The 14,361-nt window shown below is 40.5% G+C and overlaps 1 protein-coding gene across 4 annotated transcripts in view; it reads right to left on the bottom strand.

Moving 5' to 3' along the window:
- Positions 1-14,361, bottom strand: part of KCNJ6 (potassium inwardly rectifying channel subfamily J member 6) — a 264,246-nt gene that overhangs the window by 18,491 nt on the left and 231,394 nt on the right. For all 4 annotated transcript variants that reach the window (XM_081908768.1, XM_081908767.1, XM_081908769.1 and 1 more), the window contains one exon: positions 1,095-2,012. In XM_081908768.1, the coding sequence (XP_081764894.1) occupies positions 1,095-2,012 (918 nt within the window). The remainder of the gene's footprint in view (positions 1-1,094; positions 2,013-14,361) is intronic.

Here is a 14,361-nt window from a genome sequence, read left to right as displayed (position 1 = left end):
TGCTCCTATGGGCAGAAGCCATCAGGCCATATAGTCTATCTACCTGCTGGCCCATCTCCAAGGATCAGCCTATGGAATCCAAAGCACAGGGTGCCACAGTTTGAGGGCATGTACATGGAAGACTGTCTTACAGAAGAATATGAATATATGAATTTTCCATCTAGCCCAGAACCATTTGCTACTCTGAGTGGTAGCAGCTATCTGAGGCTTCATTTTGAGGCGCCCACCCTGTGGAACGTCCTCCCATCAGATTTCGAGGAAATAAACAACTATCTGACTTTTAGAAGACAACTGAAGGCAGCTCTGTTTAGGGAAGTTTTTAATGTTTGATGTTTTTATCTATTATTATTATTATTATTATTATTATTATTATTATTATTATTATTATTATTATTTTGGGATGTTTAGGGATTTCCATATGTGTTTGGGGGGCTAGCTAAATGTGGAAATGTCTGAAAATGCGATTCTCTCTTTGAACTGAGATTAAACCAAATGTGAATATTGAGTTGACCTGAGCTTGCAATTAACCAGAGCATGCTTTGGATTCTAAACTTAATAATGCAGAGACTGTAGCAAAAGAGTATCTGATTCCTGTGATGAAGCAATGCTTTTCTTTTCCTGGCAGAATGAACCACCAGGTGGGCATCAGCAAATAATTTAGCACAACAGTTCTCAAAGAAAGCTAATTTGCTGCCCTGAATCTCTCCTAGAATTTGTCCTCACCGGGCAATGAGTCAGAGCATCAAACAGTGATGGGTGGATTGCAGGTCTTGGGGAAGAAAGAAGCAACTTTTTTCTCTCCCCCTCCACTCCATTTACTTTAGAACTTCAAAAAGATCCAGTGCCCTCTAAAGCCTACTCCGAGTTCTTGTTTTTCCTGCTTGCATCATTACCTTTCAAGAATGAATATTCCAAACTGAACATTTTGCTCAACCTACATTTTTTTTGGAGGCCTGAAGACACTCACTAGGACAAAACTGGAGAAGATTAGCATCTTGTATTTTCTCTCTGATTATATCTTACCTCTTTCATAATGCTTATGCACCTTTTCAAAATAACATGTTATGAAAAAGTTGAACCTGAGAAAACATTACCTGTTGCTTCCACCATTCCTTCTAGGATGACCACAATTTCTAATTCCTCTTTGGGCAGTTGAGCTTTGGAAATCTCCCAGAATGGACTCTGTTGATTTATTTCATGGCTGATGATCAGCGGTGAAACCAAAAACAGACGATCATCCCCTGTATAATAACCTACATTAATATCTGTCTGGTTGAGTGGTATAAATTCCCCCTCCTTTGTCTGTTTTGACTTGATCAACTTGGCTCGTATTGATGCTTCCACAATGTGTGAATTTCTAAGGTCCCCAACACGGAACATCAGACACAGCTTTCCGTCTCGCATGGAAATTACGGCATTGGTAGAAAACACCAAGGTTTCCGCCCTCTTCTTGGGCTGGGATATTTTCACAAACATGCAGCCAACCATGAAAGCATTGACTATAGATCCTAAAACAGACTGAACTAAAAGCAGGATAATTCCTTCAGGACATTTGTCTGTGATGACCCGAAAACCATACCCAATGGTGGTTTCTGTCTCTATGGAGAATAAAAAGGCGGAAACAAACCCATTGAGGTTACTGACACATGGGGTCCATTTCTTGTCCCCTATATGCTCCAAATCTCCTCGGATGTAAGCAATTAGCCACCAGATGAATCCAAAGAAAAGCCACGTCACAGTATAAACCATGACAAAAATAAAAAGGTTGAATCTCCATTTGAGGTCAACCAAGGTTGTGAAGATGTCAGTCAGGTAACGATAAGTCTCTCTCACATTTCCGTGGTGGACGTTGCATTTTCCATCTTTCCTAACATACCTCTGGATTTTCCTCTTGGTACATTCTTTTAAGTGCTTCGGCAGATCTTCCCTGGCTTGTTTGGGCAACTTAGGCGGATGGATTGTAACAGGGCTCTCCACGTCCTGCTCCATTGAGTCTCCTTCCAGCACATTAGCTGACAGGAAAGAAAAAAGAGAGCATAAATACTGATGTGCATACATAAACTTGATTAATCAGCACCTTGATATTCACAATACCCCATGCATGAAACAACCAATGCTTTTGTCATTGATAACTAAGGATCCTTCCATGCATCCATTTAATTGTGCATTCAAGATGATTTGTGCTCATTATAGCAGCAGGGCGGTTATACTTGAATCCACTTTCCATACTGTTTGCACCTGCAAAAGTTATGAAGTGGCCTTATTACTTTGTTTTCAGTCAGTGACTTCCTGCTGAAATCCTGTCTGAAATTGCGTTAGCCCTTTTTTTATTGCACCTGCATTACAGACGGTAAAAAAAATAAATAAACATGCTTACCACCTACATATATGGGAATAGCTTCTTTCTCCCATTTCCTTATTCTGTTTTCTATACTCAATCATATATATGTTGTCAGTTTCTTCATGAATGCATCCTATGTACAGGCATTCATACAGTGGTACCTCGGTTTACGAACTTAATCCGTTCCGGAAGTCTGTTCTTAAACCGAAACCATTCTTAAACTGAGGCATGCTTTCCCTAATGAGGCCTCCCACCGCAGGTACCCTTCCACCGTTTGGATTCTGTTCTAAGTCTGAGGTAAAGTTCGCAAACCGGGACACTACTTCAGGTTTTGTGGAGTTCATAAACTGAATCGTTCTTAAACAGGACTGTTCTTAAACCGAGGTAGCACTGTACAGTATATATAAACATACCTAGTCCTCATAAATTCCACGTGGGTTGGTAAACCTGAAATGTACCACTCCAGGGTAGAGGTGAAAAGCTCACAAACATTAATTACTGAAATAGGCATGGAGGTCTGGTAGTTAGGGTACCACTTTTACGGCCAAGCCTTTTCTGCTGCCATGATTGAGCTCCACAATGCCAAGCTAGGAACACAGCCCTTGAGACTTGAGCCCACTAATGTTCCTTTCCCCTCCCAGATTACTCTGGACACTTCTCACTGTTCAACAGGCATTGGTATTGGATAGGGAACAAATAGGTTTCTTTTTCTCCTCCAACTTCTGTGAAAAATTTCGTTGGTGTGTGGGAGATAAAAAAAGGAACCCATTCCCTTCTCATCATGGTATGTGATGCCTGGTCACTTACTGTTTCTCCCCCCTCTCCGACTTACTAGACAGTGAGAAAGGAATAGTTGGATCTCTTTTTTAAAAATCTTCCCAAAATGTTTTATGAAGGTTGCCAGGGACGCTGGCTCAAGTGTGTATGGCAACCTTTGCAAAAACATTTGGGAAAGGGAAAAGAGGAAGCCATTCATTCCTTTCCAGCTCCCTGGTCCAGCCTTTCACCCCGTCACCTGGTACTGGTGGTGACAACCTCCACAATGTCGAAAACCCCCCAACCTAAGTTAAAACTAAGTAGGAATGCTGCACATGGGGCACTCTGGGAAAATGAAGATGGGAGGCAGAGCTGTTTGAAGTGCATCAGCTCTGTACGAAGATTTTAAGAAATAAAGAAAAGATGTTCCGGCAACTGCTGGTGTGGCCCAGTCATGTTGGGTCCTTTTGGACTGTAGGGCCAGGTCCTGTGTGCTGGTAGTCTGGCTCTAAAAGTGCTGCTGCTTCAGATTTCAGCAGCAGCCTTTTTAAAACTTCTCTTTTAAAATAGATAAAACGTGGATGCATCATACAGGTTTGAAAGGACAGAAAAAACATAAAAGGTGTGTTTGTTCTGTAGTAAACATATGAAATATCAGTACTCTGTTCTCTACACCATGTTGGATACTAAGCGGACAGATGTCTGAATGTTGTTTTTCTTTTGAGACTTTGGTTTCTTTGTAGTAGACTTGTTAAAACGTCTAGATGGAGGCAAACTACTTCCAAAAGAACACACTCTCGGCTTTCCATTGTCTCAGAACTTTTCTAGCTATCAAGCATGTACTTCTTTTCCCAATCAGTTGTTTATTTCAAAGTAAGGTCTAACACCTCAGAATGCAGTAATATTTCTGTGTTTGGGTCTATCAACTTATAGGACACTTTCAAAAAAATCTGCCTATTTCATGAGGGGCTATTAGGTTTGGCAAAGCAGCTCCGAGGCTTCACCCACACTTCCTCCTGTCCCTTAATTTCTCACCATGGGTCCAAGAGGTCCCCCCTCCATCCTGCCGCTAATGTTTACTGCTGAACTGGAACAAATGTAAATTGGGTATTTTTTTTGGCAGACTGATGTTTGTTCCAATTCAGCAGTAAGCATTGGGTTTTCCTGGGGAAAGGAGTAGGACAAAAAAAAACAAAACAAAACTATCAGATCTAGAAATCAGGGGGAAGCAAGATAAATCACGGGACAGAAGTGCCCTTACAGTGAGGTCTTTACTACATTTGGTAACAAAGCTGCCTCCCTGGATTACTCCACATTGGATAATGAAATGGAATAATGAATGCACATCTCTGTCTTTCCCCAATATAACAAAATAGCAGGGCATGGGGATTAAAATGTGGAGCTATAATGGCTCTGAAGTAACTCAGGAATTTATCTGTTATGTCTGTACCACCTCCTGTTGCAGGTCCCCCAATTACATTTCCTGCTACATAATTTCTATCTAAAATTGTACGAAGATTATCAGAATAGGTACTGCATACTAAGAACACAAGAACGACCAGCTTCTGAAGCAGAACTACTAATCCTGTATTAGATTCCCGAAGAGAGCAATTCCCCAAGATGCTTCACTAACTCAAAGCTTTCTCTCCCTCTCTTGGTTTTTGCCCTAAAAAAATAAAAAATAAAATCCTTCTATCTATCTCTCTGGTAAGGGATGGGAGCAAAATTCAATTCTTTTTTGCATTTAACCAAATTCACATTTTTTTTTGGGGGGGGGGGAAATAAACCCCCAAAACGGCCTTTCTTCAGAAGTCAGAGTCTGGTGAAAGCTCTTCCACTGCCTTACTATCACAGTCAGCAGGCATAGTGTGCCCTAAGGTAGTATATTCACTTCCTATGTGGCCAGTATGGAAGCCAATGGGGCATGCAGAGCAGGGATGGCTCACTCTGCTCTATCAGCCTGATGCCCAGAGCAGGGATGGCGAGGGAAGGGGCTTTGGGAGAGTGCAGGAAGCCAGATGTCCGAGGCACCTAGTGGGCCACATTTGCCCTCCCCCGCAATTATGAGGAGCTAGAATCAGGAAACAAAGGTATCTTGAGACAGACAAAATTGAGCTGTTTCCTAGCATCCCCCTTGAGAAAAGCTCCTTAAAAAGAAAAAGAAAATCTCTTCTGCGCTCCTTCTAACAACATAGTCCAGGAGTATTTCCTCCATCACCAATCAGTGGTTAAATCTGATGCAGCAAGATGGGCTTCCAGATGCATGACGTATTAGCAATGTGGTGCCTCTTGACAGTTCCCCAGGGCAGTCTCAGATCCCAAAGGCACACGCTAGCTTTGTAGGAGTTCCTCAGCTGGGCTTGTATTAGGGTGGTGCACCTGTTACAGGTGGGTTTAGAGCTAAGCACAAGTCCAAACTTGTCAACTTTAGTGAATGCAGAAAGGAGTTTTTAAAAAGAAGCAGAAGCAGATGTAACAATTTTCTGAAACATTTGGGCTTTGACACCTCTGACTACATAGCTTTTAATTTTGCTCTTTGTGGTTAGTTTAGTGAGGATGATTATGCTGAAATTCCTTCGCAGTTCCACCCACCACTAGCACACCCCTCCTAGTCAGGCCTTAGTGATATGTAAAGAGACATTTTTTGATTCAAGGTATCTATCCTTATCAGTCCATTTCAGCCCAATCTCTCTGATGAGACTGAGGATGGCTAGAAATGAGACAAATAATTAAGGGGGACGAGGATCTACAGGGGGTCTAAATCTGTAGACTGCAGTTTTACTAGGGAATTACCTTTGAATTTTTGAACTGAATGCTCCAGAGACAAAATTAGGGTATTGCTGAAGCCTACTTTGTAAGATGTAATGTTTGCTTTAGAACTGGTATTTCCAAGGCTAATTTGCAGCATTAGTATGGTAGATTTAATTTGGGAATCTCAAATATGAATCCTTGCCACACTGTGTGAAAAGCAGTGTGTGTGTGTGAGAGAGAGTGGGAGTGTTTTTATAAGTGGCCATTAATTATGTGAAACTCCATAACGAGTGAATGTGCAAAGAGTATGATTTTTTCAGTTGGATTTGCCCCTCATCCACAGAAGCAGGACTGGGAATGAATGGGAGAAAGAGAGAATGATGAATAATAGCAATTCCCAGGTGGATTTGCAACCAAAGTCCTCACTTTGCAGCAAAGCAATCGGCACATTAACTTTGTCCCCACATCAGCCTGAGAAATCCCCATCACATTAAGTCATAAGCAGAGACAAGTGTTTTTGTAGAACAATAGCTCCAGGTGATTTTTAGCACGTGGTCCAAGCCACATGATGATATCATGATTTCTTTAAATCCCAACTTTTCAAGGTGGCTCACAAAAATTAAAACAAATCCAAATAAAACACACATAGTTAAAAACATACAAAATATTATTGTGTAAAAGTAATTAAACTAACTATGGAATTAAAACAATGTGAAAAACCTATCTACTGAAATGCAGGTAATACTACCACTTCTAGTACCAATGCTGAGGACGTGGTGGTGCTCTGTCGCTCACTTGATCCTCTGGTTGCTCAGGTTGATGCTGCTTCCCAGGAAGTAGAAGGGAGGGGTGAGCCTGTTGCGGAGATACAAAAGCACTAGCAGAAGTGGCACATTGACTCTGCCAGTGACTTCTCACCACACCCACCTTGCTACTGCCTCACAACTTCCCCTTTACTGCCTGGTAACCAGCAGTGACACAACTGACTGGAGGCCAGGTGAGTGATACCACCCCACTAGGCCACCTGCTACAAAGCGATTGAATGCCATAGGATAACCTGCCTCAAGCTTTTAAAGGTCACTTGTTTGGGGTTGATGTCTCCTGGCCAGCAGTTGAACCAAACCAGTTAAGCAGCCTCATGTTGTCTGCACTCCAGACAATCAGCGCAGCCAGTTAAGAAGATCTCTTTCTCCTCTGGGTCTCTCCTTCAAAATTAACTTGGGCCAAATCCATAAATGAGCAACCCATGAGCTCTATATCTGTAGTTTGCCAGCAAAACAATTACAAAAATTAAGGTTTCAAGGTAATTATCTTACATGGCCCTCTCTTTCAATCTCGTGATAGCTGAGGACCCACCAATTAAGTTTTTATTTATTTATAACCTACTCTTATCCTGCATTTTGGCATAAAGCACCAAATATCGTATGTATTTATTCTAAAGTTTTAATTACTGGCTTGTTAACTCACCATTTAGCAAACAGATTGGCTTATGATGTCCCATCTCATTTCAGCTGCTTCAGCTTTGAGAAATGGGGAAGGTGAAGCTCATGGTAGAGGATCTGCTTTGCTTGCAAAAGATGCCAGGTTTGGTCTCTGGCATCTCTTGATGGAGCTGGGGAAGGCTTTGGAGTCTGAAGGCAGTTTGGGTAGCCAGTCTCTGCCAGTCTGTATAAACATTACTGAGCTGGATAGTATAAAGCAGCTTCTTATGTTCCTGTAATGAATATTGTACATTTTATGGAAATAGGAGTTTAATGCCTACTGTCTCATGTGGAAGCCAGTTTTACTTCCTTAAAAAACACACCTGATAGCAGTGCTTAAATATTTAACCTTCCAATTATTTTCAGTCTAATTTGGTGGACTTGATTTGTACCAGATCAAAGCACACCTAAATCCAAGACTCCTAGATGTATTCTGTTTAATGAATCGTGCGCCAATGAATTATATCACTTTTAATCACTAGCAGGCTGAAGAGATGTTCTCATTTTTCACTCATTTGAGTTATAAAAATGGATAAACACAAAATATGTCTATTAGGGATTTAGTCCTATTTTATCATAGCAATGATTTGCTAACCTAGTCTTGTGGACCTGTGCAGAAAAAGAAAATAGGAATCAACAACATATCAAAGTGGTGAAATTATCCATAGATAAGATTATCTGAACTTTAATAATCTTCTGTACTGCATGGGAAATGTTATCCAGCCTATCCACAAAGCTTTGGATAAACAATATATAGGAATCCATATTTTCACAAAAAATATGTAAAATGAACTAGACACGGGTGAACATAAAAACTGTCCTCTTGGATCAAACAACAAATGCTTATCTAGTTCTCTGTTCTGTCCCTGCAGTGACCAGCTAGATGTCCCCAGAAAACTCATAAGAGGGTCCAGTACTAGGTACTGCACTTTAAGAAGGTTATTAACAAACTGGAACATCTCCAGAGAAGGGTGTCAAAGGCATCAAAAAGCTTGGAGATCAAGTCCTATGAGGAACTAGGTATGTTTATCCTGGAGAAGAAGAGATGACAAAGAGGCAATATAATAACCATCTTCAGGTATCTGAAATGTGACAGAAATTTGTTTTCTGTTGCTCCAGAGGAAGCCTAACTGGGATCCAATCTTAACAAATGAAAAACAACAACAACCACAAAACCCTACAATCAAGTCACAGAATCCTTACCCACAAGTTTATTCTGACAACAATTGCTTTGTGATTCAGCATCAGCATTTACATCCAGTTTGGGGGGAAGCGACTATTCGCTGCTAATGAATCTCATTCTCAGGAGCACAGCAAAATGCTCATTGGTCTCAGCTGGATATGAGAAGAAGGCAGATATGCCTTGTGCTTCCTTAAAGTCAGTCTAGGAAGTTGCTGGGCTGAGTGGAGAACCATGCCTACCAACTGGATTTGTTTAATAAGAACAATACCAATTATCTCTCAGTGTGTAAAGGTTGCTAATGCATATTGCATATGTCTACAGGAGCTTATCTGCTTTCTGTGTACAATGAGAAGTAAGAGAAAGTGGTGTGCATTTATTATTTCCCCAGCGTTCTAAAGATGTGGGGAAAGCAAACTCTTTTTTTCAAGTCTTTGGAAGGATGCTGTTGTGTTTGTTTGTTTCTTGCTATGAAAATCAGTAGAGAAATAAAATATAATTTACAGTATTATGATCTGCTATGAATGCATAAGCAGTAATGCAACAGCCAAGCTACGTGTTCAGCAACCCCATGCTTCTACTTGGATTGTACCATTTATATGCAGGTGGAACCTCAGCTCTGAATACTTGTTCAGGAAAATCCTCCACATAGAAAAGGAGCTCATTAGGAAGAAAGCTAGGTTAGAATTCATCTTCTTGACATGCCAGCAGGACATTGGCATGACATTTTGGCCATGGAAGAGTAACTCAAGGGATACAGCTTCCTATCAGCATTTTGAACTGATGTAGACTCAAGAGAACTGTTCCATGGGGATTTTCTGAATTTGCACTTACTTATCCTCTCTTAATAAGGAAAAGTAAATATCAGTCCTTCCCTTCTCCCTTTTATTGTCACAACTACTCTCTGAAGTAGGTTAAGCTGAGAGACTGTGACTGGCACAAGCCCATCTAATGAGCTTCATGGCTGAGTAGGAATCTGCATTCTGGTCTGTAAGCCCTAGTCCAACTTTCTAGAGGTCATCAACTCAGTGCCTGTCAGCATCATGACACCTGCAAAGGCCTTTGTTGATACCCGCAGGCAGGAGCCCCAGACTCTGAGTGTACATTTTTTTAAAAGTACCGGTAAGTTGTTATCCCTCCTACAAATAAAGTTACAAAGCAAAATGTGTAGGTAGCTTTCTAAGTAATTTCTGTGAAATGAGCCAGCCTGGCTACTTCTGTCTGTCAGAGTTTTAAGCCAGAGATTATTGAAGTCAGAGCTGTGATGGATAAGTGAGTTGTTTTGACACCAAGTGATAGGGTTTCAATTGCTGCTGTTTTCCCCGCCCCTTTCAAAGCACCTTTCCTGCTCTATTTTTTAATGTTTGGTGTTTTACTAAGTTTTATATATGCTGTAAGCGGCCCACAGTGACTGGGGAAACCCAGAGAGGTGGGTGGGGTGTAAACAACAAGACAAAAAAAACTTCAACAGGTTATCTTTTCTCATAAAGAAAAACAGTTATGGTGAGGGGAAGTTTACCAAGATGGTATTTTCTTTAATGTGTTATGCAGTGTTATTTTTCTAGAAAAAAGAGGTGCAGGCAGAGCACATGAGAGGTTCTGGGACTGAGTTCTGGTGAGTTCCAACTGAAAAAAAGCTCTGGTGTTACACCATGCCCCTGATGGCAGCCATTTTGTGTTAGGCTACACCCCATGGCACCCATTTTGTGGCTAGAATCCCCCCTCAGAAGTCAAAATGTGCCCCCTGGTCCTAAAAGGATGGCAACCCCTGTCTAACCACTTCACCACACTAGCAGGCTTAGCGTAAAAATAGCCCAGGGAGACAAAAGGAGCCAAGCAGTTATAATATGTGCCCAAACTAAAAGGGCCCATCTCTTGGTTTTTCTAAAAATAGTCCCCTTTCCCTGGGAGCGAATCAACTTTTTCACACACAGGAGAACTGGGTGAACTGATATATTTGGGAATCATCTTCATTTCATATTGATGCATGGTTTTTTAAAAACCTGCTTAGCCAATACATCTTAAGAGATATCTAGTGCAGCTCAGCAGGGGCACAAATAATTCAAAGCTTCCACAGCTTTATGAATTCTAGATAGGAAATACTAGTTTTAGTTTTTAAAAGTTTCTCAGTACTTTGCTTGGGGTCAAGGGACTTGCAAAAAATATATGTGCTGTTTAAATTTGAAGGAACAATGTGTTCAGATTCACATCCCCAACTGAAGGTGTATAAATGTAGAACCTGGTGTTTGCAGTGAGGTTTAGAAAATAGTACCTATTGATGTTTTTGTTGCATTTCTTTTCACCTTTGCCCCACCTAGTCTCCAGATATTAAGTATCAATCTACATGTTCAGCTAATTTATTCTTAGTTGAAGTTATGGTGGCCTTTCAGGCTGGTAATCTGGTGCTACAATCCCAAGAAAATGCAATCTGCCACCAGTCTTTGCCTTCTGAAAGACAAAGAGAGAGGGCAGGAAGATAGAGCAGATGGTGTTCTCAGAAAAATGTCATTTGGCACACCTTGGTTGTAGTGTGTGTGTGTGTGTGTGTGTGTGAGAGAGAGAGAGAGAGAGAGAGAGAGAGAGAGAGAGAGAGACAGAGCGCTCTGCAAACAACATCTGGCAAGCCATTAATAGAACAGCTGACTGTGATAAATTTCTATTAGCTGCAACTGACTTTAGCATTACATGGTTGACCTGATATTGGGCAATCAAACTCTCAATCTCATTCACATGGAAATTTCAGACAAGTTCATGTTGAAGTAGCACTGTAGTTAAATGAGCAACCTTTTGCTTTTAATCTATGCGATCAGTTGTAACAATATTGCTATGCTTGATTGCTTTCCTTCTGAATTTCTTTAAAAAGGGGGGGTATTTTTTTATACATTTAATCTGGCTAGGATGTATCTGATGGGAACATATGTGGCTTTAATAATGGGTTTGAGAGATCTCTCAGTGGCATTAGCTTAGACTAGAACTTCCACATTCACCGGTAGGCTATCACTCATGACCAAACATTGGTGGGGATGACTGATTTCCAATTTGCCCTGCTTGTTTGTGAATGTGCTGGATGGCTTGGACATTTAGTCTGATGATCTAACATGGCAATTCATACAGTCTGAACTTTTTCAGACTGGCTCTCATTATTTTAAGCAAAAGATATGTGGGTTCTTCAAAATATCATGACAAACCACAAGGCTGTAGCTTGTTCATTTGAATAAGGTTTGTGGCAACAGAGTTCTTGCAGCTAGCAAGAAAGAAGGGGTCACTGAGCCTGAGGTTAAATTTCGTCATAACCTTCTCATTTACAATCATTAAATGATCATGTGGGATCAGTGTTGGGGGAGGAAATCTTGATCTCTAGACAGCATGAAAGAAAACACTTACCTTCCTGGTCCTTTAAGGAGAGAGAAGCCTGGTATAACCCAACATCTAGCCAAGTCTTATGATAGTCCTTCTGGTGCCAGTTTTTTAAAAAAATTCTTACAGGCCTTTTAAAGCTGACCCTTTGATACAATGGTTGTTCAACGCTAGTATTATTTGAGTTTTCTTTCTGTTTCATATTGATTTCTTTATTGCTGTTTTTTTTTAAAATTGTATTTTATAGTTTAATCCTTTTTATTGTGCTGTACGTTGTCCAGAGAACATTAATTGTTGGATGACTAAGGCATACAATAAATAAATAGCCAGGCATTTCAAAATCATGATGGCTGAGAGCAGCCTGAACCATCCAAAGATCTTTTCCCCAAAGGTTCACGATGACCAGGAGCTGTTCTTGGCCATCATGAGACTACTTTACCTTTCGCCAGCCTGTTCCTGCCTCCAAAGAAAGTGAGTGGACAGGGCCACCTCTCCCTGCCCTGGAATCCTCTCCTGCCCAGCAGGATTTGATACGGGCTCCATGGTCCACTGTTCCTTAAGGTCAGCTAATGTTTAGAGACTAAGCTCCTGAGTTGAGGTTTCATTTCCCCAGAAAGGCGTATGTCAGTGTATGGAAAATACCAAACCCAGTGTGATCTCTTTTGGGTCCTGTTGATAGGTTTGCCAGAAGTAAACTGGAGATTTACTCCATCCCTTTAAAATTAACAATTATGCAGGAGATGACTTTCATCCTGTCTGTACAACTAATGAGAAAGACAGAGATAGAAAACGGACAAAAAGGACCAGGGAAATATTGGGCCTAAGATAGCTTAAAGGGACAGAGTGAATCTCTAGGTCGCACCTTGGCAGTCTATCCTACACCTGAGATACCACCTATATCCTTACATTGTATTACAGCTTCCATGATAAGTTCATAGTACTTTTAAAGTGTTTGCCATGGATCCAGTATTACCGGTAATTCTGCTATGTGCAAAATGCATAAACTCTAATCTTATGGTATTTACTGACTTCTTGTTGACTTGACTATAAATGATTCTCTGGAAACTCTCCAGCAAAAATTTCCTTTCATTTTTTTCAGTGTCAGTTAATAAAGCACTGAAGGATCTATGGAAAATACTTACACAAAATGCTAGTCCATTTCAATCTACAGCAATGAGATTTTGGAACAGCAAGTCTTTAACTGTAGATTAGTCATGGCAGAGGGTACACTTGTGAATTATACACTGCAGAACCTGATATCATGTTTAAATAAGACACACACAAAATGAACTTGAGAAGTTCTAAATCTCTTACATTTCTGTAAGGGCTGAGATTGATGAAGGGGCTTGTGTAGGTTCCCCTAGTAAGGCCATGGTTTATGCAAGGAACACTCATTTCATAAACAGTATTATAAACAGATGAAAAATTATTTAGATCATTGTTTTTGGTTGTTTCACAGAACACAAATACACAAGCAAAATCAGCAGACATCTTATTGCTTTTATTGGAAAGCACAGTCAATTTACCTTACAAAGAGTAGACCTGTTCAAGACTGTTTACCACAACCTCCCCCACCCAGATGCCCTCCAGATACTTTGGACTACAAACTCCATCAGCCCCAGCCATCATTGGAGTTGTAGTCCATCTGGAGGGCTCCAAGTTGAGGAAGGTTGTGCCAAACGTTCTTGAACATATGTATCCTTTGTAAGGTAAATCTACTGTGGAGATACGATGGTAGCAACCTCCCTCCTTTTTAGTTGCACAAAACTATGCCAAATAGTAAAGGAAAAAATGTGTCTGGTTCTGGTTTTCCTGATTAGTCTCATATGATAATGAGGCAAGCTTTTCTGTCACTTCTAAGCATCATAATTTTTGATGCCATGCTTACAGTGAACAGTTGTTCACACCCTTTTGCTACAAGTAACCTGGCAACTGCTAACATAAATCCAACCAGTATGCTTGAGACTATCCGTTTAGACAAGAATTAAACTGGGAAACTTTCTGTTCAGAAAAGATATCATTTTGGTAATGAAGTACTGTAACTGACTTCCTTTCCCAAGCAACACAATGATATTTTAGTAAAATGACCAGATGCAGATTGGACAGGTGTTCTGTACCTTTAATATTATGACAGAAGAGGGCAAATCAGCTGGAGCAGCTTTTCACCTCTTTGCATGACAAACTGGCAAGAATCCCCTCTTCTACTGAAATGGCAAATGTGTGAAAGCCTTGTCTGCCTTTGCACCTGCCATCCTGGTTTTTAATGTATTCATGAACCAGACAGTATAGGAAAATCCAAAGAAGAAAAAGACTGGATCACCCACACCATTTTGTTAAATGATAGTATTTTATTTTATTTTTTTAAAAATGCTTTTTACTAGATTTGAACATTCAGTAACTCCGAAGTGAAAGAAATCATAATTCATTTTTATACCCTACTGGTTTCTTTACTGTCCTTTGAATAATGGACAAATCCTGAACATTTCTCTTTATAT

Source organism: Podarcis melisellensis (genome assembly GCF_964234715.1).
Source record: "Podarcis melisellensis genome assembly, chromosome: 4".
In the NCBI taxonomy this organism is placed as follows: Eukaryota; Metazoa; Chordata; class Lepidosauria; order Squamata; family Lacertidae; genus Podarcis; species Podarcis melisellensis.
This window is presented reverse-complemented; position numbering and strand designations above follow the sequence as displayed.